The sequence below is a fragment of the Staurois parvus genome, unplaced genomic scaffold (genome assembly GCF_062004578.1).
Source record: "Staurois parvus isolate SC_StPar_1 unplaced genomic scaffold, SC_StPar_1.0 ptg000264l, whole genome shotgun sequence".
Classification (NCBI taxonomy): domain Eukaryota; kingdom Metazoa; phylum Chordata; class Amphibia; order Anura; family Ranidae; genus Staurois; species Staurois parvus.
Genome location: NW_028318060.1, coordinates 7,475,951 through 7,502,165, shown reverse-complemented (window position 1 = coordinate 7,502,165; position 26,215 = coordinate 7,475,951). Strand labels below are relative to the sequence as shown.

Sequence of the window (26,215 nt, the reverse complement as noted above, 5' to 3'; positions counted from 1 at the left end):
TGGTTTAATTGCACATAACATGTAAACATTCACAGTGCAGGGAGGAAAAAGTATGTGAGGCCCTAGCTTAATTACTTCTCCCAGAGCTAATTGGAGCCAGGAGTGAGCCAACCTTGACTCCAATCAGTGTGATGATATTGGATGTGTTGCTGACAGCTGTCCTGCCCTTAAAAAAACAAACTAAAAAGGTACAAACAACCCCAAAGAAGAAAACACTGGATGGGGGAGGGGGGACCTCACATGATAACCAAGGCCAAATCATTTGTAGATGAAATAACAGGACCATAGCAGATAATAGGGAACCCAGTTCAAAACAGAGAACAAAACACCTGGGTGACTACCCGTTAATTAATTACCCACATTGTCCACCACAGTGGCGGTAGAGACAACATCAAGCCAACATGACCAAATTTTATAAAATTTACGGGGGCATCCTCTATTAGAATAAGTAGTCTGATAAAGGGGTACATTAGAATTCACCAGTCGTTTCCAGTAGGTTATGGCAGGGGGAGATGGTTTTTTCCAGCTTAGAGTGATTGTTTTATGAGCATAAAATAACAGGATAATTAATAAAGTACGATTGGCCACAGCAGAAGCCAGCGATTCAACCAGCCCCAATAAACAAAATTTCTGGTCAAGGGGAACTCTAATATGCACTACCTCTTCAACTGTCTGTAATACTGCCTGCCAAAATGACATATTAGCTGGATAAGTCCAAAACATATGAAAAAACTCTCCATCGTTGAGGGAACAACGCCAACATGCGGGAGAAAAAGAGTTCATTTTGTGCAACCATTACGGGGTAAAGTAGGCTCTTTGTAGAATTTTAAATTGAATCGATAAACTAAGGGAGAAAATGGAAAATCCCAAATCTCGGACAAATCATCATCATCATCCAAATCAGGAATATTCGTCCTCTACTTCAAACATATAGATGCCAATTCGGGGCTGGCCGCCACAAGAAGATATCTGTATAATACTGATAAGGGTTTTTTCAAGTGTGATACACGAAGGATAGATTCCACATACTGGACATTTTTACAGCAGCTGTTTTTGGCTTCTGGAGTTTTTTTCTACAGCCAGTAAACTCCCCAGCATGTTATCCTATGTGTCCATGCACGCATAGGCTGTAATCAACATTTTTTTGCAGGTTCGTTTTCTTGCCTGAAAAAACCCCAGAACTAGTGGGTTTCTAGAGAAGTTTTTAGGCCTCATGCACACTGGACATTATAAAACCGCCAGTAGTGTTAGATGTATAATTCTGCAATAAAAATGTGCTTGTAGCTTTTTGCATTAGCTTTTTTCACCATTTTTTAGTGTTTTTCAGCATTTGTGTTTTTTAGCAGTTATACTCTCACAAAATCTACAGGCTCAAAAACGCTCATAAACGCCGCATAGCCATTTTTTTGCGTTTTTCAGCTTTTATCAGTGTTTTTTAGCTTTTATCAGCGTTAGAGCATTTTTACAGTTAAAAAACTCCTCTAGAAACCTACTAGCTCTGGGTTATTTTTCCAACCAGAAAACACTCCTGCCAAAAAATGCTGATTACAGCCTATGTGTGCATGAAGGATAACATGCAGGGGAGTTTACTGGCTGTACAAAAAAAAAAGCCAAAAAACAGCAGCTGCAAAAACGTCCAGTGTGCATGAGAACTTAGCATTTCATTCCACTGATGTTATTTACACATGTCCATTTCTTATCAGACTCCATATCCTACACTGATATTAAATGTTTTTTTTCCCAAATTATACTTACCTGGGTGGATGCAGAATCGGTCAGATGCTTCATCTGTCCCCCACTGGCTCTAAGTGTGAGAACTCAGCAATCACATGACCGGTGATCACTGTCAGTCCCCACTGTCTGCTTTGCTAAACACCCCCCCCCCTCTTCCCGCCCACACTCACTTGAGTGCTGGGCTGTGGAGGGGGAAGGAGAGGCTGGCTCAGGCTCTCTGAGAGGTTGAGCCAGGTGCAGCTCCAGACTCTGGGGTGGATCCCGACTTTAAAGTCTGGATCTTTCCCCAGTCTAGATTGACTGAGTGATGTCATCCAACAGTGGGCTGCAGTTCAGCTGCAAATGGGTCACAGGAGTGAAGAACAAATTTCTCCTTTAGCCAAGCCCCACTATAATTTAATTTAGTAGCAGCTAAGAACTTGGCTTCCTCTTCAAGGCACACATTCCATATTATCCTCAAGATATCTCCAAATCTTGATTTGACCATCTGATTAGGATTAGCAACCAAGATCCCCAAGGGAAGTAGATCCCATGCTTTGCCTTTGTCTAGGGCAGTGTTTCTCAACCTATCTCCAGTCCAGGCACCCTTTAAAATTATGGACAATTTAAAAGGCACCCTCTAAAATTATGGACAGTCCCAAGGCACCCTTTAAATTATGGGACAGTCTTGAGGCACCCCATTCTAAAATGTAAAAAAACTATTCTAATAGTTTTATATAACACAGCAACATCCACACATGGACGCCCGACATTAGAGGTGATTTATTCTTCCCAATCAAATACACTTTTGTACACTGGTCCTGACTAGTAATATAGTGTTTCTCTCAGTTTTTCTCCATCACTGAGCTAATGTGACCCCAGCACTGATGGAGGGGAGCAGGGGAGGGTCAAACAAGGATGCTTTGTAGGCAACTGTCAACCTCCTTATCAACTGATGTTATTTGCCGGTGGCTAGAAGGTCCTAATGGTGCACAATGAAGACCTGTGGCTTTGTGTAACTAAAAGTCAGGCTTCTTTCACCCGCTGGCTTGTATACAAGTTTTGTGAAACTTTTAGACATTTTACCAAGGCACCCCTAAAGAAACCTCAAGGTGGCTCTGGGTGCCTGGTTTACAGAGGCTGGTCTAGGGTACTGGTTCTCAGCCAGATATATGTGAATTCCAGACAATAGTTTAGATACGTTCTACAGGATATTTTCGGCTTATATAGAAGGTGGATATTAGAATCAAACAACAAATAATGGAAAAAAATCTGAAATTTTACTTTAGTTGTTTAATAATGCAATAGGTTTTAGGAGGGAACAAAGAGAGTCAAACAAGCCATACCAGACATATACACAATGTACTGCTCCTGGCAAACAATGGACTTCAAAAATGGGTACATTAAAAAAAAGGCTAACTAGCACTGATCTATGCATTATACAGCAATTTACTATTTTTTTTTTATGGTGCCTAATAGTCTAGAGTACCTGCTCTTCTTTTATGAGAGAAAATGTGCCCCTGCTTATTGTGCCAATAACCGCTGTATATTAGATGTACCCTCTCCACCTTAGCCAGAAGGCTCTAATGAGTCTATTAACATTTTAAAAGTCAAACCAATAAGTCTAAAGTGTCTATTTTACTTTTAACAGAGAGGAAACATGCAAAAAATAGTATAAATCCACTGTTCCCACACACAGACCTAGTATTGGGTGCCAGCTTCCATGTGGTTCATCCACTCCAAAATCAATCAATACTAGGCAAGAAAGTAGCAGTACTCCAGAGTAAGGGCTCTTTTGCACTGTTGCAGTGCAGTTTGGCCTTTTTTAGACTTCTGTTAGATTGGGCATTTTTGTGTGTTTTCTGAAAGCACATCAAAGATGCAGCAAGCAGGACTTTTTGTGCGCTCCGAAGATGCAGCGCGCAGGACTCATGGTGTGCTTTCAGAAAAATGCACCAAAAACATTTGATCTAATAGACATCTATAGGAAAGCATGTGTAATCTGTACAAAAGCCTGCAGTGATGCTGCACTGCACCTGAGCTGCGGTGTGAAAGGTCCCATAAACGCCTCTCTTTATGATAGATAGATCCAGTGCAAAGAAGGACTGTTTGAACTCCTTTCAAGATTAATGAGCTTATGTCTAGAATAGAAGCTGCTACATAAGGGGATCTCGTTGCACTCACATCAGTTAATATATTAACAACATTATAGAGAACAACCCAGCTGGACTACATTCCTTCACACATAAAATGTATAAAGTATATCAAATTGTATCAAATAGATACAAAGATACAAAGTACAAAATAAACTCAATTATGGAATGAAGCCACTGCCTGGGCTGATTCACACCAAAGAAATGCAGTCTGGATGCATTTCTGTATGCGCGTATTGGATGCATTCTGGTGCATTATTTATACGTTCTGGTTCATTTTTTTCTCCTCTCTTTTCCTTCAACCTAAATAAGGACAAGTGTGTTCTGGTGCATTTTTTGATGCGTTTCAGTAAAGTTCAGTGCAGAAACAAATTAAGCATGTTCTACTTTTTTTTCTGGATCGGGAATGCACTGGAACTGACCACAAAGGTGTGAACTATGCAACTGAAAACCATGTAACCTACTATTAATGCATTTTTGATGCAGAAAAAAAAGCACACTGGACTGCATGTGGTGTGAACTGGCGCACAGTGTCCATGTGCACGGTGAATCTATATGCCAGGGATTTCATAATTATCAATCACCTGTTGCAGCTGCAGGACTCTAATGAGGAAAGTTGCAGGGTCTGCATCCCTTTAGACGTGATATTCCTTTGGGAGTATCTCACCAAAAATAAAATTTTTGTTGCAAAATCTGACTTGAATCTTAGTGCAGACTTACAAAAACAGTAAGCCAATCACACAAGTAGGAAATTACATTTTCAGGGGGCGTTCTATACACCATCTGTGTACAGAACACCTCCAGGTAAGCATATTGCATTGCATTTTACAGAAAATTACAGCACTGCAGATTGAAAGGGAAAAGTAATTTTTAATAACATTCATTTACAATGTGACTTGTGTGGCAATTGTATATGCTATATTATTTTTTTTTTTATTTGTTAGTTTTTTCTTGTGAAAGTGGAGTTACCAACTGGGCTGTTCTCTTGAATGTTGTTAATGTGTTAATAGAAGTGAGAACAAATGAGCTCCCCTCAGCTGGTAGCTTCCACTCTACAAGTAAGCTCATTGTGAGTATGATGTATCAGAGGGAGGAGTTCAAGTGAGCTCTTGTATATTGAATCCATCAAAAAACAAGATTATGCCCTTTCACTCCAGAGTTCAACTGTAACCTAAGTACATGTTAACAATTTTTACAGACACCCCTTAAAGCAGGAGTAAAGTCATTAAAAAAAAAGAGATTTGTCCACTGCAAGTTAATGACATAATGTGCTAGTATGCATCACATAGTAACACATTATGAAAGACTTACCTGTGAAATGGAGCCTTCCAGCAGTGCTCTGTCACTGATGACAGGGCTTTCATCTTCACCTGGTCCTCCTTACGGGTTCGTAGGCACCAACTATTTGAATGGTGGAGCCGCCATGACGCCACTCCTGCACATGAGCACAATAGTCACGGCCGTGGCACAGCATTCTCAATGAATGGCATACTCGAAAGCACTATCCATTCAGAGCACAGTGCGCATGTGCCAGTGATGTCATCAGCTGCTGCAGATGTAAATATCTCCTAAAGGAGATAGTCACTGTATCAACAGATAAGCTTTATTACAGGCTTACCTATAGCTACAACTGAAAAGGCAGACTTTACTTCCACTTAAAGTGTATGTAGGAGAAAATATTTCTTCTTTGTTTTGGATAGCGAATGGAAGGGTTAGAGCCATTTGCCAAGTTTGTATTGCTATCTGTGTTCCCATTTGGGAAAATTCATTCCTCTAATTGTCCTGTTACCACTGTCGTGGAGACGAAAAATGAGGGAAAATCCAAAACTTCTGAGTTGTCATCAAAGCAATAATTGAGTGAACATTCACCAACGATGACACCTGTTCCCGTGACAGCTCAATAAGATGGGAATTCCATTCATTTGGAGTGGAGAGATTTCTTCTCATTTCCTGTTGCGCTTTCAGGACAGGAAGTTCATGTATATCTCAAATGGACAGCACACAAGTAATTTCAAAGGGGTTTTAACCTTTCCCTACTCTATATAAAACTAAATAAAGGTTTGGGACTATAAGACCCCTATGAAGTAGCCGCCCTACTAGCAAAATTCAGCAAGCTAATTAGCACAGAAAATAGCAGGATAAGAACATCCAATACATTTTTACATATCTAGAGATGCTCAGAGCATGAAAGCTAAAAGATTATTAAAATGCATGCAAGCATGTTCATTTTATTTTATTATTTATTTACCGTATTTTAGGTATTTATTGAACATAAATATATCCATTCAGTTAGCACATACTGTAGATTAACTCTGCTGTTGCCCCAAGGCTACCATGAATGCAGTGAGGTGGCATCTAAGGCTACTTCTTGTCTGGTACCCTAATCACAATTCACTTGCTATAAAATGGATTAGCTGCAGTAGTTCATTAGAAATGCAGAACATTTTACATCAAACCTAATAACCAGAATTTTATACAGCAAGTAATAGAATTGTTTACCATACGTCAGTCAAATTTCTGTTCAATAGAGTAACAATAACTATTCATTCAATGCAAAGCATTAAAAATTAGCAATAAAAAAAGCAACACAGGACCACACATTGTAGTATGGATTTATAATAATTCATGATTTACAACGGGGGTCAGCAACCCATTGATCATGATCTACCAGTAGACCGTGGCCAGGTGACTGGTGGATTGCTTCCTTGGCTTGTCGACCTGCCCTCTGCAAAACCTCAAACACAGCGGAGCCCTTATATCAAGCAGTGGGACTATTTTTTAACTCAGAGTGAGGCTGACCATGGAGAGAGCAGGTGGTCGTATCAGCCAATACAGCTTTTATAGTTCCCAGTGGAGCGATATCAACTGCACTCTGCCTCTCTCCCTGCTTAGGAGGACCAGAGCAGCACCAGGGGTGCTCAGGACAGTAAGGACTCATTTACACTTGCAGTTTGTGGAGCAATAAAATCTCACAGTTGAGCCGTGTTTTTACCACCCTCACAAACCCCCCCCCCCACCCCCTTTAGCTGCAGTGACCATGGATGTGAAGATTGACTCCAGGACATTCTGATGTTTCTGGAAGTTGAGGAGCTCCCTGGATTGAAATGAAGATATATTTATCCAATCCAATCATCTGTCCTCCATCTTTAACCAAAGAAGTAAATTTCTTTTATTACTATACTACTATCATGTGTTGTTTAAATTAATGCATTACACCCACAAATCTGAAAGGGTAAGCATATGAACCTTTCAATAAGTAAATAAATAAATGTAACAAGGAAATTACCCCTTTGTTACACAGATTTATGTCTCAGTTCTTGTATTTGCCTCTCCATTGAATCAGTATTGAAATGTGAAGAAATCCGTTCCTTGTTTCCAAATTCTCTGCTCCTCCCTTGATGGAAGCCTGATTTGTGGAATTGAACCATAAACTCGTTTGTTGCTGCTCCATGTTGAGTGAGCATGCCTGAGGGAGCAGCATTTCAGAAGGAAGGCTCCCACCCAGGTTCCATCCCCTCTGTCTTTTCATTGGTCGCTAGGACGCAGCCTCCTCTTATTGCATTCCATAGTAACATAAAATATTCAAAAACAATTACTCTCACTCTCTCCCTCTCTCTCTCTCCCCACCTCTTTCATTTCATAAGTGCTAGGACACATGGGCTCCAACTGCATGATCCAATGCACCTAAGAACATCACTAGCAGTGTAATCATAGGTATCCACCTAGGACTCTCAAAATAAAAAAAAAATCTAAGTAGATTCTATACTTGAGTATATTCCTCCAACTATTGGGACACATAGCAAGCTAGGCTCTGAAGGTGGGTGGGTGAGTGGGGTTTAAATCCTCTCTGTCATGCTTCCTGTACAATTCAGGTGGGAAAAGCAATTTCTTAGTTATGGCCATCACAGAGAAGGAGGTGGCAACTAAAATCAGCAGTTACTGGAATTTCTGGGCATTCTCTGAGAACATATTGATACAGCAGTTGTACATGACAGACTAACAGTGTCAATTAAAATTAAGCAAAACCACAGAAAAAGAATACACAATAAAAATGAGTTCTAACTGAACTTGGCCCACCATCTGGCTCTCTAAACTATTTCAATTATTACTGAAACTATTATTCAATAAAGAACAGTAGACAAAGAATAACTATTTCATCCACATTCCCCAACCATCATGAATGCTTGACAAAAATATCAACTCCTATGCACGCTGACCCAGAATTATGCTTCACATTACCCATATTAAGGAAAATCTATACAGAGAAAAATATGGGGCTTCCATTCCTAAGATGGCAGAATGTCTGATCCGCATTCTTATTTCTGGTCAGGGTTCAATAAGTACAGCCACTGGATAGCATGACAGCCAGTCAACTAGTAATTTCTGAAGGAAATGTTATCAATAGTACCCTCCATATTCTCCAATTATAGGTCTCCTTTAGGAGGGCTCAGTATACGCAACAGAGCAGCAAAGTTGCTTCATATTCAGGCAACAGCTGAAGTATCTGTCTGCATCTGGCAATACAGCCCTATTCACTTATGCTCTACACCAGGGATGGGCAACTGTGGCCCTCCAGCTGTTGTAGAACTACAAGTCCCATGAGGCATTGCAAAAGTGACAGTTACAAGCATGACTCCTAAAGGCAGAGGCATGATGGGACTTGTAGTTCACCAACAGCTGAAGGGCCACAGTTGCCCACCCCTGCTCTACACCCATTGTGAGGAATACATGACACAAATGCTCACCTGGATCTTTTCATTAATGTACGGAGGTACTTCTGTGCATTACACTTGTTTGTAGCCCTGCAGTATTAACAGAAATCTGGGGTGGAGCGCTTTGTATTAATAAAAGAATTAAATCCACACATCAAAATGATACTGCTATCCAAAAGAAAAAGAAAAAAAAAAAAGATCTACTACGATAGATGATCTGGATGTTTTGTGAAAGCAACAAAAAATGTTGTAGCATTTAAGATTTTGCAGTGCACCAATCTGCAGCATTGGCTCTACAAAACATGTCACCTAAGGTGACCTGATGTGACTGTCTTTTGATTCAATGAAGGGGTCCTCTTTGGAATGTGGCCCAAACCAACCGCTTCGCATGCTTTGCCCTCAAGCTAGCCTTCTCAGTATGTCACGTTTAAATGTCTGTGTCCCTCTTTGTACAGAGAAATATATTGCTGTAAATAACATGTAGCCAATTATCATAGCACCCTTTTCCTATTAACTTCACTGTTGTAACCATCTGAATCTTATTGCAACTAATCAGATTGTGTCAGGTTTTCAGGACATGTCAGCAAAATAAATGTTTACAGTTTGTAACGCTGCATTCCTGGCCTAGAGGCACCACATTTTTACAAAGTGCAGTAATATAACAACCAATCAGAATTCATCTTATATTAATCTGACTAGGAAACTTAAAGCTTAAATCTGGGCTGGAAAAAATTCAAAGTGGAGGACTGCAGGGAAGTACAAGAATAAGCAGTAATACCTACCTTATTACTGGTTCTAGCACGCCTCCCATTGACCAGTCCAGTGCGGCCACCTCTACAAGGTGCATTCAGCTGCGGTTGCATGTTTGCCTCCTTCACATACAGGGCAGGGTTAATAGCTCTGCAGTATATGTGATGACACTTAGGGACTGCCCACAGTCCAGAAAGTAGAGAGAAAAGGACAGTAAGTAATACAGCCTCTTCCAGTACCCCCTAGAACACAGATGTCAAACTGGCGGCCCTTCAGCTTTTGCCAAACTACAAGTCCCATGATTCATTGCAAGATTGACAGTTACAAGCATGACTCCCAAAGGCAGAGGCATGATGGGACTTGTAGTTTCACAACAGCTGGAGGGATGCCAGTTTGACAGCCCTGCCCTAGAAATAACCAGAATTGAACCCTTGCAGTGCAGGTCAGTGGGCACCTTTGCAATAGTATGTTCTTTTTATAATCACAAAGTTCAGCTTTAAAGTAGAAGGAAAGGCAATACAATCCCACCTTTTAAATGTTGCCTTCTCACTGCTTTTATATATTTCCTATATACAGTTACTATTTGTCTGTTTGGTAGGTGGGCATAAATTCTTTTAGGGCCAACAGTACCTTAGAACAGTGGCAGTCACTGTTCTTAATGTGAGGTGCCTCAAGTGGGGCCCTTCACATCACCAATAAAATTCAGTGAATATTCAGTGTCATAGACAGCAGATACACAAAGTATATAAGAAAAGACTATGAGCATGACACAAAAGATGGGTCAGAGACTACAGACAAGGTATAGGAGATGCTCTGAGACTGTGGATATAACACAAAAAATGGTCAGAGATTGCAGACATGATACACGGGATGGTCAGAGACTGCAGACATGACACAAGGGATGGTCAGAAACTGCAGACATGATACCCAGAATGGTCAGAGACTGCAGACATGATACACGGGATGGTCAGAGACAGCAGACATGATACGCGGGATGGTCAGAGACTGCAGACATGATACGTGGGATGGTCAGAGACTGCAGACATGATACGCGGGATGGTCAGAGACTGCAGACATGACATAAGGGATGGTCAGAGATTGCAGACATGATACAAGAGATGGTCAGAGACTGCCGATATGATACAAGAGATGGGTAAAAACTGCAAACCTGATACAAGAGATGGTTAGAGACTGCAGACATGATACAAGAGATGGTAAAAAATTGTGGACATTTTACAAGACATGATACAAGAGATGGTCAGAGACTGCAGACATGATACAAGAGATGGTCAAAAATTGTGGATATTTTACAAAACATGATACAAAAGATGGTCAAAAATTGTGGACATTTTACAAGAGATGGTCAGAGACTGCAAACATAATACAAGAGATGATCAGAAACTGAGGACATGATGGCAGACTGAGGACATGCCCCAGGAGACAGTCATAGACTGGAGACATATTACATGAGACTGCTGGAAATGACTGCTATAATAGGGTATAATGGGAAACACAGATTAGTGTCTGCAGGAGACTTGAGGGCCACAAAAAGGTGCCAAAGGGCCACATGCAGCCCCTGACCACAGATTGGGCATCAGGGTCCCATGGACACTGGTAGGATGACATCACCACTCTGCAGTGACATTGTAGGCCATGCACAGACAGACACACTCACCAGAGTTTTGTGGTCATGTGACTTCTTAGATAAATGAGTTTTCATTGAGATTTAATAGTAGCTGTAAGTAGAAAATACAAGATCGCTGGAGAAGCAACATTTAAAGCTGAACTATAAGCAGATATAAAAAATACAAACTAATTCAGCCATGTAATTGTTATCCTCTTGCTGACCACATCACACATATGTGACAATAAGAGCTGATTCACACATGTGCGGTGTGGATTGAAGCTAATTGACACAGTTCAGCGGTTCAGGTCAGGTTTACATCAAGTTCAGGACAGGTTCAGGTCAGGGTTTTATCCTGTTCACACATGTACAGTTTAGAAACAGTTCCTATAAATGTCAGTAGCCTGCAGTCCACACCTGAACTGGACTGCACTGCTCAGAAATCATACAGCACTCTTTTTCAAGCCATACTGAATCTGCAGTGCCACTGCATCCGACATATGTGAACAGGCACCATAGAAAGCAATATTATTTCACACATCATGCAAATTGGATGTGGTTCAAACAGCATCCAATCTGCAGATATGTGAACCAGCACTAAGGGTGAGCCTTAATGCCAACGCACTGCCCATTCATGGGGGCCCCAAGTATCTGCGCCGATACTGAACGTTCCCAGCATAGTGCCTCAGCTGTTACAGAAAGCTCTGCACCTCTCTGATTATAACTGGAAGCTGGATGCATGGCTGTCAACCATATGACCACTGTGACAGCCAATCACAGCGACCACTTGATACGTTTATCCTGCCTCCCAGCATTAAGACCCATTAAAAGGGCTGGGGGGAAGGGGGTGAGAAGGGGTTAATGGAAACATAAGAAGTATACCTATCTGAATTTGACCTGCTATCAGTCTCTTGCAGTCCCTGTGCAGCAAGGCATGTGAGAAGAAGAAGTAGCAAAAGACACCAATCAGTTCATGTGCTGACAAGAAACATGATGATAGAAGGGAAAACCAGAGTGACGGAAGGATCAGCTCATCACTGTGCTGCTTCTCCTTTCACTATCCATTCACAAGCTGGAGCGGATCCCAGACAGCCTGGGCTCAGAGGAAGTGGGTAGAATGAAGCTGGACACCAAACCTGAGGACATCTAGTGGCAGAAAATAATTACTGTGGGGAACAGTTTTGGACTTTAGGTAAATAATTTATCAAAAGCTGCTATTTCATCTTATCTTTTAATGGGCTTTTCATTTTTATCTTATTATTTGTGGCTGACGTTCTGCTTTAAAGGGTGGGTGACTACAGTGCCTTCCTTACAGGGTATTATAGATGATCTCACCCTGCACAGCCTCACTATATTATCAACTATGATTTTAAAAACCTATTTCTTACAAAAATATACTCAAAAGAGACAAGACACTTTAAAAATATGACGATCGATCATCAATAGGTGAGATGAGTCCTAATTTCCATGTGCCAAGAAGAAGAACATAATAAGTGAAGGTAAGATGATGTCATCTGATCATATTTTGCACGCTGCATATGCCTTTAAGCTGCCACACCCACTCCTGATCCATGAACATTTATGCTGCATTTCACATGTGACCATTTTCTCCATGACAGAACAGTTTACTATTAATCGGCATTCTCAGCGTTTTTACTCGCTGCACAGGAGGAGAACACTTGAGACTCTGTACGCTCCTACATCATAGTCCTTTACAGGTTAACACACACATCCAGCTGTAAATACCTTCATCATAGAAATAGAACAGACAGTGATCCTAATATTATTTGTTTATGTCAGTAGTCATCATAATATTATTTGGTAGTGGTCATATTCTTCTTTGTTTATGTTCACAGATCTGATGTGCAGTGCAGACATTTTCCAACATCTGTTTCCCCAGAACAGCTTCCATTGCTTACAAAATAATAATACAGCACGGAAGTCATTTCTTATAGCAACTCACTTGTTGCTATAGGTAGCAGCAACTCTTTTCCATTCTCTACATCAGGGGAAGGCCACCTTGGCACTCCAGCTGTCGTGGAACTACAAGGCCCATGAGGCACTGCAAGGCTCTGACAGCCACAGGCATGACTCCCAGAGGCAAAGGCATGATGGTATTTGTAGTTGCACTACAGCTGGAGTGATGAGGTTGCCTATCCCTGCTCTAAATGTTGGGACTTTGGACACAAATCTATAGTATTAAATATACAATATTGTTAAAACTCAAATCCTGTTCTCTTCTTGATCTCCCACAGGCCTAGCTGGCCACTAGAATTACCCTGCTTCAATTTTTAGCTGCTCTGACACCCCACTGACATTAATGCACAGAACCATGATGGGGTATAATACATTAGGAATGCAAGTAAATCCCCCCCCCCCAAAAAAAAGAAGAGCTTATTTCCTCTATAGACATTGGAATAACAGTTTTCACATCATCACTGATCTGCAATCATCTAGTCACTACCACACAGTTTTTCAGGTTTGTATCTCTATGGCTAATAAGAACAGAAGAAAAAAAAAAATAAAAGCACATTGGGGGTTATTTACTAAAACTGGAGAGTGCAAGATCTGGTGCAGCTCTGCATAGAAACCAATCAGCTTCCAGGTTTTATTGCCAAAGATTAACTGAACAAGCTGAAGTTAGAAGCTGATTGGCTACCGTAGAGAGCTGCACCAGATTCTGAGTGCATCATTTTTAGTAAATATCCCCATTGTGTCTATAGACAGTGTTGACTTACTGGGCGAGATCTAAGCAGAAAAATAGAAAAGCAAAACCTTATGTAGTAATCATATGTAGGAAATGCAAGGCCTGTATGTTATAAGAAAGCAGGATGTTCTCCTTTATAGCTAATATAAGAACAACAGGTAGATACTATGTCATTGATTTTTTTGGGGGGAATACAAAAATGATTAGGCTATAGGGTATATCACCCTGGATAGGATATAACTATAGCTAGTTGTCAGTAGCCAGAAAAATAAATTTTATATATATATATATATATATATATATATATATATATGGATATATCTTCAGTGATGAAAGTTGTGAATGTTGGGATAACATGGCAGCATGATGAAAACAGTTGGATATTTTCCACCAGCAGCAGCAGCAGTGGCAGCGATAGCAGCAGCAGAAAAGACAACCACACCCCATGCTCTCTGGACCAGCAAGTCAGGAAGAAGTCAGCGTTGCACTTCCCTTCAATCACAGCCATTATCCAGAAACATCATTGTGTAACATTAGGAAAATGATGAGCCCTCCCTAAAGCCTGGATGTTGTCGCCTGTAGACAGGGGGGGGGGGGTAAACAAATCCATCAGCATTCACCTCCCATCCCACATCTCCAGCCATGATTTCCTCCTTGCACTGCCATCCCAGGCATGCCTATGTGTAGAGCAGTAAGCATCAGCTGAAGCATGAATGAAAACAGCTGTATGGATGCAGTAGGAGGATGTGGACAGCAGCACTGTGTTTTCCAATAGCAGGGCTGGGATGGCTAGGCCTGGAGGGCTGGGGGCTGTGTAGAGAAAACAGGACAGGCTTGGTGCAGGCCATACTGCCATGTACATTAGTGGGGATCAGTGGGGCACCACATTGGATGGGGGAGAGTGCCCCCCTTCCCTTGATAGGCACAGCCATGGATCAGAGACCTGCTACCTGTCAATGGGGGAAATGGCAACATGTACAGAATGGATCATCAGACAACATCATCATTGTCATTCAGTAAACATTGCACACCTGGGGAGGGGGGGGGTCTGCAATCCACCTTGGCACCTAGGAGGTTAATCAGCATGACACACACACACTGTCAGTGATCGCCCTGTCCCTTCATCCCCATCCATTGATTCCACTATACACATCATGTCATCATCTCCTTACTTTAGCATGGCCTCTTCCTTCTCCTCCTCCTCCTTCTGTCGGTTCATCACTGCCATGATAGTGTTCCTCTCGTCCTCTGTCAGATGGCTCAGATCGGGGAGATCAGGCATGGGGGGAGGCACTATGGGTGGCCGAGGGCCTCTGGGCCCCATTGAAGAAGACATGGTGAGAGGGGAAAGGGCGGGGGGAGCGCCCACCTTCAGGCTGAACGTTCAGAGAAATGGACCACTTGTCTCCCCCACCCTACCTTGTCAGTGTAGTCCTAGCAGGCAGGCAGACCGGTGCGCATCTAGCCAGCAACACATCCTCGGCATCCCTTTAGAGGTGCACGCCCCTTTGCCTTTCCCCCTCCGGGCAGGAGGTGGCGCTGTACATCTGCCGATCAGCCCGTTCGGTAACATTGTATCAGCTGAGCTGCCGGTGTGCTAATCTTCAGCATCACCTCACACGGCTAACCCTGTCCGTGCTGTGCCACCTACAACACCAATGACACACCGGATCACCGTTCTCACCCTTCTCCTCTAATAGTATCAACAATGACGTCTATACTAGGAGTTATAGTTCACACCCTGTTGTCTGTTCATTCAGACAGGAATTTGCTGGATATTGCTCCAATACCTACAGACACATAGTGGTGTCCTGTCAGGACAAGACAAAATCATTTATTATCAGTACACAAAGTGCGCAATCATTTATCATCCATACACAAACCGCGCAATCATGTATCGTCCGTACACAAACCGCGCAATCATCCGTACACAAACCGCGCAATCATTTAATATCCGTATACAAACCGCGCAATCATGTATCGTCCGTACACAAACCGCGCAATCATTTATCGTCCGTACACAAAGTGCGCAATCATTTATCATCCGTACACAAACCGCGCAATCATTTATCGTCCGTACACAAAGTGCGCAATCATTTATCGTCCGTACACAAACCGCGCAATCATGTATCGTCCGTACACAAACCGCGCAATCATGTATCGTCCGTACACAAACCGCGCAATCATGTATCGTCCGTACACAAACCGCGCAATCATCCGTACACAAACCGCGCAATCATTTAATATCCGTACACAAACCGCGCAATCATTTATCGTCCGTACACAAACCGCGCAATCATTTATCGTCCGTACACAAACCGCGCAATCATTTATCGTCCGTACACAAACCGCGCAATCATTTATCGTCCGTACACAAACCGCGCAATCATGTATCGTCCGTACACAAATCGCGCAATCATGTATCGTCCGTACACAAACCGCGCAATCATGTATCGTCCGTACACAAACCGCGCAATCATGTATCGTCCGTACACAAACCGCGCAATCATGTATCGTCCGTACACAAACCGCGCAATCATCCGTACACAAACCGCGCAATCATTTAATATCCGTACACAAACCGCGCAATCATTTATCATCCGTACACAAACCGCGCAATCATTTATCGTCCGTACACAAACCGCGCAATCATTTATCGTCCGTACACAAACCGCGCAATCATTTATCGTCCGTACACAAACCGCGCAATCATTTATCGTCCGTACACAAACCGCGCAATCATTTATCGTCCGTACACAAACCGCGCAATCATTTATCGTCCGTACACAAACCGCGCAATCATTTATCGTCCATACACAAACCGCGCAATCATGTATCGTCCGTACACAAATCGCGCAATCATGTATCGTCCGTACACAAACCGCGCAATCATTTATCCGTACACAAAGTGCGCAATCATTTATTATCCGTACACAAAGTGCGCAATCATTTATCATCCGTACACAAACCGCGCAATCATTTATCATCCGTAGACAAACCGCGCAATCATTTATCATCCGTACACAAACCGCGCAATCATGTATCGTCCGTACACAAACCGCGCAATCATTTATCGTCCGTACACAAAGTGCGCAATCATTTATCATCCGTACACAAACCGCGCAATCATTTATCGTCCGTACACAAAGTGCGCAATCATTTATCGTCCGTACACAAACCGCGCAATCATGTATCGTCCGTACACAAACCGCGCAATCATGTATCGTCCGTACACAAACCGCGCAATCATGTATCGTCCGTACACAAACCGCGCAATCATCCGTACACAAACCGCGCAATCATTTAATATCCGTACACAAACCGCGCAATCATTTATCGTCCGTACACAAACCGCGCAATCATTTATCGTCCGTACACAAACCGCGCAATCATTTATCGTCCGTACACAAACCGCGCAATCATTTATCGTCCGTACACAAACCGCGCAATCATGTATCGTCCGTACACAAATCGCGCAATCATGTATCGTCCGTACACAAACCGCGCAATCATGTATCGTCCGTACACAAACCGCGCAATCATGTATCGTCCGTACACAAACCGCGCAATCATGTATCGTCCGTACACAAACCGCGCAATCATCCGTACACAAACCGCGCAATCATTTAATATCCGTACACAAACCGCGCAATCATTTATCATCCGTACACAAACCGCGCAATCATTTATCGTCCGTACACAAACCGCGCAATCATTTATCGTCCGTACACAAACCGCGCAATCATTTATCGTCCGTACACAAACCGCGCAATCATTTATCGTCCGTACACAAACCGCGCAATCATTTATCGTCCGTACACAAACCGCGCAATCATTTATCGTCCGTACACAAACCGCGCAATCATTTATCGTCCATACACAAACCGCGCAATCATGTATCGTCCGTACACAAATCGCGCAATCATGTATCGTCCGTACACAAACCGCGCAATCATTTATCCGTACACAAAGTGCGCAATCATTTATTATCCGTACACAAAGTGCGCAATCATTTATCATCCGTACACAAACCGCGCAATCATTTATCATCCGTAGACAAACCGCGCAATCATTTATCATCCGTACACAAACCGCGCAATCATTTATCATCCGTACACAAACCGCGCAATCATCATCCGTACACAAACCGCGCAATCATTTATCATCCGTACACAAACCGTGCAATCATTTATTATCCGTACACAAACCGCGCAATCATTTATTATCTGTACACAAACCGCGCAATCATTTATTATCCGTACACAAACCGCGCAATCATTTATTATCCGTACACAAACCGCGCAATCATTTATTATCCGTACACAAACCGCGCAATCATTTATTATCCGTACACAAACCGCACAATCATTTATTCACTATGAAAAGGAACACAGCAGAAATATGCTAGGTTCACACTTATGTGTTTGCACAGGCACAGCAGCTCATTAAAGTGTTACTAACCCCACAACAGTAAAATCAGTCTGTAAATGCAGTAAAGCATGCTTGTTATACTCACTGTGGAATCTAAGGGGTTAATCCCCTGCATTGTGTAAAAAGTCTGTATGTTCCTGTCTTCTCTGATCCCCCTTTTCTTCCAGTGTCTCCTAAATATCTCCTGATAGAACAGAGCCTTGGAGGCAAGCTGCACATGTTCAGTTTGGTGTGTATTCCTAGAGAGTTTTTTTTTCTTGGGAGAGTGCATGTGATCAGCACCGGGCCAATCAGCACACTTCAGACAGAGGTCAGGAGTCCTGCGTCCTCCTAGAGGAGAAGAAAACTCATCCTATAAGCTGTAACCAGTGATCTGCTGGACACTGATAGAAGTCACAAGACTGCTCTAACTGCTGATGAGAAAAAGTATTTCCAACACAACAAACACTTTTCTCCTGCGCTAGGAATGGACTCAGTAGACCCAATAGGAATGTTCTGGAATATTCTGGAATATGCACTGCTTGCTGCCCTCTACAGACCAGGGTGGTCCAAATACACTAGATGTAAACGGAGAAACAAAGAAAGGGCGCACCGACCTAGTGCATTATCGTTTAAAAATATTTGTTGAAGGAACAAAGTAAGTATAATACTCACAATCAGGGAGGGACTGACAGCTCATGGGGCCCCCGGGCAATAGGGGATCATGGGGCCCCTGTGTCCTTGCCCACACTCAAAGCACACCCAAAAAAGCCTATAAAAGGTACCAGGGGCATTTTATGGGGCCCCCTACTGACCCTGGGCCCTCGGGCAGTGCCCGAGCGCCTGAATGGTCAGTCCGCCCCTGCTCACAATAGAATAGGGCTCTGAGGAAGAGGTTGTATCCTCAAAACCCGTTAGCAAGTTGGTCATCCAGGGTTCCATCGTATGGACTCAGATGCTGTTTGGAACATACGTCTTGTTCAGTTTGACATGCCTGTGTTTTTATGTCTATTGTGAGTATGATACTTACTTTTTTCCTTCAATAAATATTTTTAAACGATAATGCACTAGGTTGGTGTGCCCTTTTTTGCTTCTCCATTTGCATCTAGAGAAAAAGTATTTAGCAGATTATATTTACTAAAATAATTGCATTTCTATGTTCTGTATGCTGTGGAAGACCAGATATAGTGAATGCAGGGTCCTGGGTTTAGTAACACTTTAACCACTTCAATACCAGGCACTTTTATCCCCTTCCTGCCCAGGCCAATTTTCAGGTTTCAGCGCTCTCACACTTTGAATGACAATTGCGCGGTCATACAACATTGTACCCAAACTAAAATGTTATAATTTTCTTCACACAACTAGAGCTTTCTTTTGGTGGTATTTAATCACCGCTGGGGTTTTTATTGTTTTCTAAATTAACAAAAAAAGACCGAAAATTGTGAAAAATAAAACACGTTTCTTTGTTTCTGTTATAAAAGTTTGCAAATAAATAATTGTTCTTCATAAATTTAGGCTGAGATGTATTCTGCTACATGTCTTTGGTGAAAATACCCTAAATCAGTATTTATTATTTAGTTTGTAGGAAAGTTATAGAGTTCACAAACTATGGTATATATCTGAATATTGATCAATCCTGAAGTACTGACAGCCAATCTAATTACTTGAGGTACAGGAATGTCAGAACAGTACAGATATCCCCCAAATGACCCCTTCTTTGCAAAGCAGACAGTCCGATGTATTTCATAACAGGCATGGTGAGTTTTTTGAAGTTGTAATATTTTTGTCATAATTTTTCGGAAAATGAAGAAATTAAAAAAAAAAATTCACAATTTCTTTTTTACATACTGTCACCAGTGCAGTACAGTGTCATCATATAACTGGTGTGGCGGTGATCAGGGACACTGACTGGTGACAGAACGAAAAAAAAATTGATAATTGTTTTTCAATTTTGTTTTTTTTTATTTTTTTTATTTTTTATTACATTTTTTTCTCTTTAAGATATTTTTTCATATTACACTATGACCAAAGTAGTATAATGTTACCATAGTAACATTGTACTACTTTGGGGAAGTGATCAGTATTTTTTTTAACACAATTTGATTGCTTATAGCAAAGAATTTGTTTGCTATAAGCAAGCATTTAACTGAATGAAATCGATTCATTCAGGTTTTTTTTGTTGTGATTAGCCATGGCTAATCACGACACAGATGGGCTGTGACTGGCCCAGTCTGTGCATGTGATTACTGTTACCATTCACAGCTAGACACACTTGTATACAATGGATAGCATGAAAGGAAGCCATCCATTCTATACAACTGTCATGCGACCTGCTGTGATTGGTCACAGCAGGTGACATGGTACTGGCAATGGGGTCCGTACACAGATCTGCCACCATGTCCAAGGTACACAGCCGGTGACATCTCTCCACAGCGCTGCCCTGCGGACACGCGCAAAGTGCGATCCGGGAAGGACGTCATATGACGCCCTCCCGGAGGGAAAAGAGGCTTGCCCGGCCGTCATTTTACTATAGGCCGGGCAGGAAGTGGTTAAGGCCTCGTGTACACTGCTTATGCCGGGGGTTTTTTTTGCCAAAGCCGCTGAACTCAACTCAATAAAAGCCTGTGGGGTAGATTTACTAAAGCTGGTTCACTCAGTATCTGGTGCAGCTGTCCATGGTAGCCAATCAGATTCTTACTTCAGCTTGTTCAGTTAAGCTTTAGCAATAAAACCTGAAAGCTGATTGGTTTCTGTGCAGAGCTGCACCAGATTCTGAGTGAACCAGCTTTAGTAAATAACCCCCTATATGTCCATGTACACATAGGCTTTTGCCAGAGTTTAGGGGCACTTAAACGTTCCTCTCCTGAACACAGAAGAATTGCATTCAAGAGAGGATGTTTTGGCCAAAAAATGCTAAATGCAACAAAGTCATGTCTAAATGCGCTTAGATGCATCTTAGCTCTAGCCGCATTTAGCACTTGGGCATTTATTCATGTCAATGGAAAATACTCTGGCCGATCAAATGAATAAACGTCCAAGCACTAAACGCGGCAAAACACGGTACCACGTTTACAGGCGGTTTTGCTGCATTTAGTATTTTTCTGTTGCCAGCAGAGATATGTCTAGGGGAGTTCATGTGTGTATGAAGCCTTATTGTAATGGGCTGCTGTACCTGTGGGAAATGCTGGAAAAAGGTCCCTGCAACTTTTCCAAAACACAACCACAGGGAAATCACAAGGTGCTATTACAGCATGAGATTTGCTGCATCCAAAAACACAGTGGGAGAGATTTACTAAAACTGGAGCACTCAGAATCTGGTGCAGCTGTGCATGGTAGCTAGTCAGCTTCTAACTTCAGATTGTTGAATTAGGGCTCTTTCACACGAGACCCATTTAGCCGATCCGCTTGCTCAGCGGGGAATCTCTCCGCTGATCCCCACTGAGCAAGCGGATGACAGCTCTAAATCTCTCCCCTTCGCTGCTGCAGAGCAGACACAGAGCTGCTTGCTCTCCTCAATGGGCGGTCAGATGAAAACGGCTGCCTGTCCGTTTTCATCAAAACCGATCCGATGGACAGAAGGGGAATTGGATCCCCATCCATCCCTTTTTGGTGGATCGGATCAGATTGGATGTCGGTGGGTGTAAATGGACTCATGTCCGTTTACACCCGCCGATCCATAGAGGAGAATGGAGGTTCTGATCAGGTCCACTTGAAAAATGGGCAGACGGACCCAATCGGAATGTTTATCTGAAAGAGCCCTTAAGCTTTGGCAATGAAACTTTGAAGCTGATTGGTTTCTATGCAGAGTTGCACCAGATTCTGCACTCTCCAGGTTTAGTAAATAACACCCACTGCGTTTCCAAATGCGTAGGGGTGCTATTAAGAATGAATGGCAGCCCTGCACGTCTGCCAAAGAGCCACGCATTTTGGCTGCGGGTGGTTGCTGGTGCAATTTACACTCTGTACTGCTACCACCCACAACAGTGTAAATGTAGCGTTAAAGTGGTTGTAAAGTCTCAAGGATTTTTACCTTCATGAATTCTATGCGTGAAGGTAAAAAACCTTCTGTGTGCAGCATTTCCCCCAGCCCCCCAAATACTTACCTTTGCACCATCGAGATCCATCGATGTGCACAACAGCCTCGGTGGTCCAAGGTCCCTGCTTCCTCACTGGCAGAGACAGCAAGCATGAGCTATTGGCTTCCACTGCTGTCAGTCACAGCCAGTCAGCCAATGAGGAGATAGAGGGGGTGGAGCCAAGCTGCAGCTCCACACGTGAACACGGAGCACGCACGGAGCAGCAGCTTGGGAAAATGCCTGCTCGAGTGCCCCCATAGCAAGCTGCTTGCTATGGGGGCACCCAACAGAAAGGAGGAGCCAGTAGTGCCGGCAAGGGACCACAAAGAGGAGGATCCAGGCTGCACTGTGCAAAACCACTGTACAGAGCAGGTAAGTATGACATGTTTGTTATTTTACAAAAAAAAAAAGGGATAAGTTCACCTATCTGAACATGTTACACCTGTATTTAGGGTGTAACGTAACATGGTAAGCATGCACCCCCTCTCCTCCTGATCCCCCCCCCCCGCCAGCACAGTGTGACAGCAGGCATGGGATCCTCTTCTCGCATCTGCTGTCACAATTTGCGACCAGTGCAGCTTGTAGTTTTCAATGAGCTGCAAGGGTGCTGGTGAGCTCTCTAGTACAGCCGTTCTCAACCTTTTTAACATGGAGGAACCCTTGAAATAACATTTTGGCCATGCTGATATTGATCATGTTTACAGCTCACAGTACATTAGTATACCTCCCAACTTTTATAGTTGGGAATGAGGGACACCTATTAGCAAAAGTATGTAGGCATAGGACACACCCCCTTAAAGGAAAATGATATTTAAAAAATGACCAGTTACACTCACACGTGCTTGTTTTTTACAACTACTATTCCTTTTTATTGGCTTTTGACATTTATAAATGCAGCCATTTAGAAATTGGATGAAAGGTTTAACACTGGAAAATACTAATGCATTTTATATACAAATACAGAGATCAGACTAAAAAAAGGAAAAATGAGGTGGAATGAGAGACAGAGGGACTTTGTTTCAAATCAGGGACAGTCCCTTGAAATCAGGGACAGTTGGGAGCATTAGTGTGATGGTCAGTGGGAAGAATGCTCCTTACATTTGTGGTCATTGGGAAGAATCCTTATTGATAGCTAAAGGATCATTGGAGTCAGTGGTTAATTGCTCATTGCTCAAGGAACCCCTGGCAACCTCTTGAGGAACCCTAGTTGAGAAGCACTGCTGTAGTAGTTCATTGATCTTCCTGCTGTCAAGTCACCGACTGCCCCTACGGGAGGTACAGGAAGACAGCTATCCTGAGAGTCTGCAAGAGCCTGGCACTGCTGGTCGTGGGTGCAATGCTTTACAGGCTCCTTAGGAAACAAGAAATGCACATTTTATTACTAGCAAAAATCGTACATTTATTTACGGTACTTTTCAAAAGGTGAACTTTTCCTTTAAACTGGAGCTCTCCCACAGATGTCAGGTTAGATTACCTTACAAAATCACAAAAACAAATTGCACAGCAATTGACCTGCAGCTTCTAACAAATGTCCCCTCTATATATTAATGTAGAACATTGGGGCACCAGAGATCACACACCATGGAACACATATTACAGAGACATGACAGAATTGCAGATATGCCAGATTTGATTAGGTTAACCCAATATCCTGAGGTAGGTACCCATATATATTTATACACCATGCAATACATCTCCTAACACTGCTGCCCATACCATTGAAGAGTCCCTCTTTTGAAACCAAATCCCTCTGTCCCTTTTTCCTTCTCCATTGTCCCTCATTTTGTACATAATAAAGGCAAAACCCAAAGTGGTACTAAAGTCTTCACGTTTTTAACTTGAATGCAGTCTCTGGATTAAAGTGTTTGTAAAGGCTCAAAGTTTTTAACTTCATGTATTCTGTGCATGAAGGTAAAAAACCTTCTCTGTGCAGCATCCCCCCCTAATACTCACCTAAGCCCTCTTGATCCAGCCATGGGCGCTGGAGTCTCGACTATCCTGGGACACCCTCTTCTCAATGGCTGAGACAGCAGCAGGAGCCAATCACAGCCAGTGAGCCAATGAGAAGAGATAGGAATCGGGGCTGAGTAGCGGCTCTGTGTGTGAATGGACACACAGAGCAGCGGGTGCCCCCACAGCAAGTGGCTTGCTGTGGGGGCATCCGACAGGAGGGAGAGGCCAGGAGAGCCTGCGAGGGACCGGAGAAGATAAGGATCCAGCCTGCTCTTTGCAAAACCACTGCACACAGCAGGTAAGTATAGACATGTTTGTTATTTTTAGAAAAAAAAAAGCCTTTAGTATCACTTTAAGGTTACAGGAGGTACCCAAAGGAGGGGAGGTGCCTGGAGCACTGGCGGGACTGTGAGAAGAGGTGGAAAGTAACTTTCTGTACAACACCATAGCACAGGGCAGTAAGTGTTACCTCTTTATTTATTTGTTTATTTATTTATAATATTAACTTTGAAGGGATTCTAAAGTCTACTTTTTTTACCTAAAATAAAAAAGAGGTTTATACTTACCTGCCCTGTGCAATGGTATTGCATAGATCAGTTCCTTACCTCCTCTTCAGGTGTCCCCGCAGGTGCACTCTGCTCCACCTCTTCTGTGTCTGTCCTTTGCTATGGGGGCAGACCTGCGAGCTCTCTCCCGAGCAAGGCTGTGTGTGTCTACAGACAGATACAGCCCAGCTTAGACGTAGCCCCCTTTCCCTCCTCACAGGATATGACTGACAGCAGCAGGAGCCAATAGCTGCTATCAATCTGCCCTGTGGGACCAGGGAGAAAATGCAGCACCGTTGCAGACGGGCATAGCGCTGGATCAATAGAGGAGTCAGGTAAGTATAAAGGAACTAGACGGGAGGAAACAGCTAGTGAAATGTTCTTTCACCTTAAGCCCCTGGTCACATCTAGCCCGATTTTTAAATCATGCGACTTACAGTGAAGTCGCACGATTTTAAAGTCAGGTGACTTGCCGATTTCAGGTGCGATTTACAAGACATCTGACACAAATGTCTTTGCAAATTGCACAAAAAATAGTGCATGACTACTTTAGAAATCGATGCAGCTCCAACCAAGTCGGAACCACACAAATATGACCGCTTTAATAGCGGATAATAGGGTGAGACTTGGCATACGATTTGCAAGTCGCATGGCATGCAAATCGCATACCAAGTTGCACCCGATATGCTCGGGGTGTATACAGGTTGTGCAGTAGAAAAGATTAAAAAAAAAATTTTAGAACCACTTTAACTGCCAGTAGTGTTGCATTACACTAAACCTTTCCCACAAAACTATTTTGTCACATTAAAAGCCATAAAAGATACTTATTGAGAAAAAAAAAGCCAATCACTTTTTGCATATTAAAGTGGTTGTAAACCTTTACATATACCCAGTGAAGTGACTGGTCCGAGGTGATAAACAGCGATGAAACAGATCAGCCTACATAAGTTGTACCTGTTTATCTACAGTTACCTTTCCCCCTTCATCCATTCAGACCCACATGGAAGAAAAATATATTTGAAATATATTTTCAAAATATTCTTCCTAAATATATTGCCATATATTCGAAATACTACAATTTTGTCCATATTCAATATATTTAATAAATATATACACATATATATATACACACACATATATATCTATATATACACACACACACACTGCATGTTGAAATGCATTTTTATTACAAAATATAGGAAAAATATTATTAAAAATACATTTCAAATATACAGTATGTTTTTAAAAATACAAATCTACATTTTTGGAATGCATTTATAAATATATGTAAAAATATATGTTAAAATTACTTTTTTATATGTTAAAAAAAAACTGAAGAATATATTTAAAAATATATTTTTTTAAATATATTCTTCAGATTTTTTTAACATATAAAAAAGTAATTTTAACATATATTTTTACATGTATTTATAAACGCATTCCAAAAATGTAGATTTGTATTTTTAAAGACATACTGTATATTTGAACTGTTTTTTTAATAATATTTTTCATATATTTTGTAATAAAAACACATTTCAATATGCAATATATATATATATATATATATATATA

At 42.1% G+C, this 26,215-nt stretch overlaps 1 protein-coding gene across 24 annotated transcripts in view; it reads right to left on the bottom strand.

The window, feature by feature from the left end:
* The window catches only part of RIMS1 (regulating synaptic membrane exocytosis 1), a 438,679-nt gene extending 423,530 nt beyond the window's left edge, over positions 1-15,149 (bottom strand). For 20 of the 24 annotated variants that reach the window (XM_089681347.1, XM_089681349.1, XM_089681351.1 and 17 more), the window contains exon 1: positions 14,832-15,148. In XM_089681347.1, the coding sequence (XP_089537473.1) occupies positions 14,832-14,995 (164 nt within the window). In that variant the 5' untranslated portion in view covers positions 14,996-15,148. Of the gene's footprint in view, positions 1-14,831 lie in introns of all 24 variants that reach the window. The other 4 variants (XM_089681365.1, XM_089681367.1, XM_089681368.1 and 1 more) reach the window with 1 other exon arrangement.
* Positions 15,150-26,215: the final 11,066 nt, after the last annotated feature.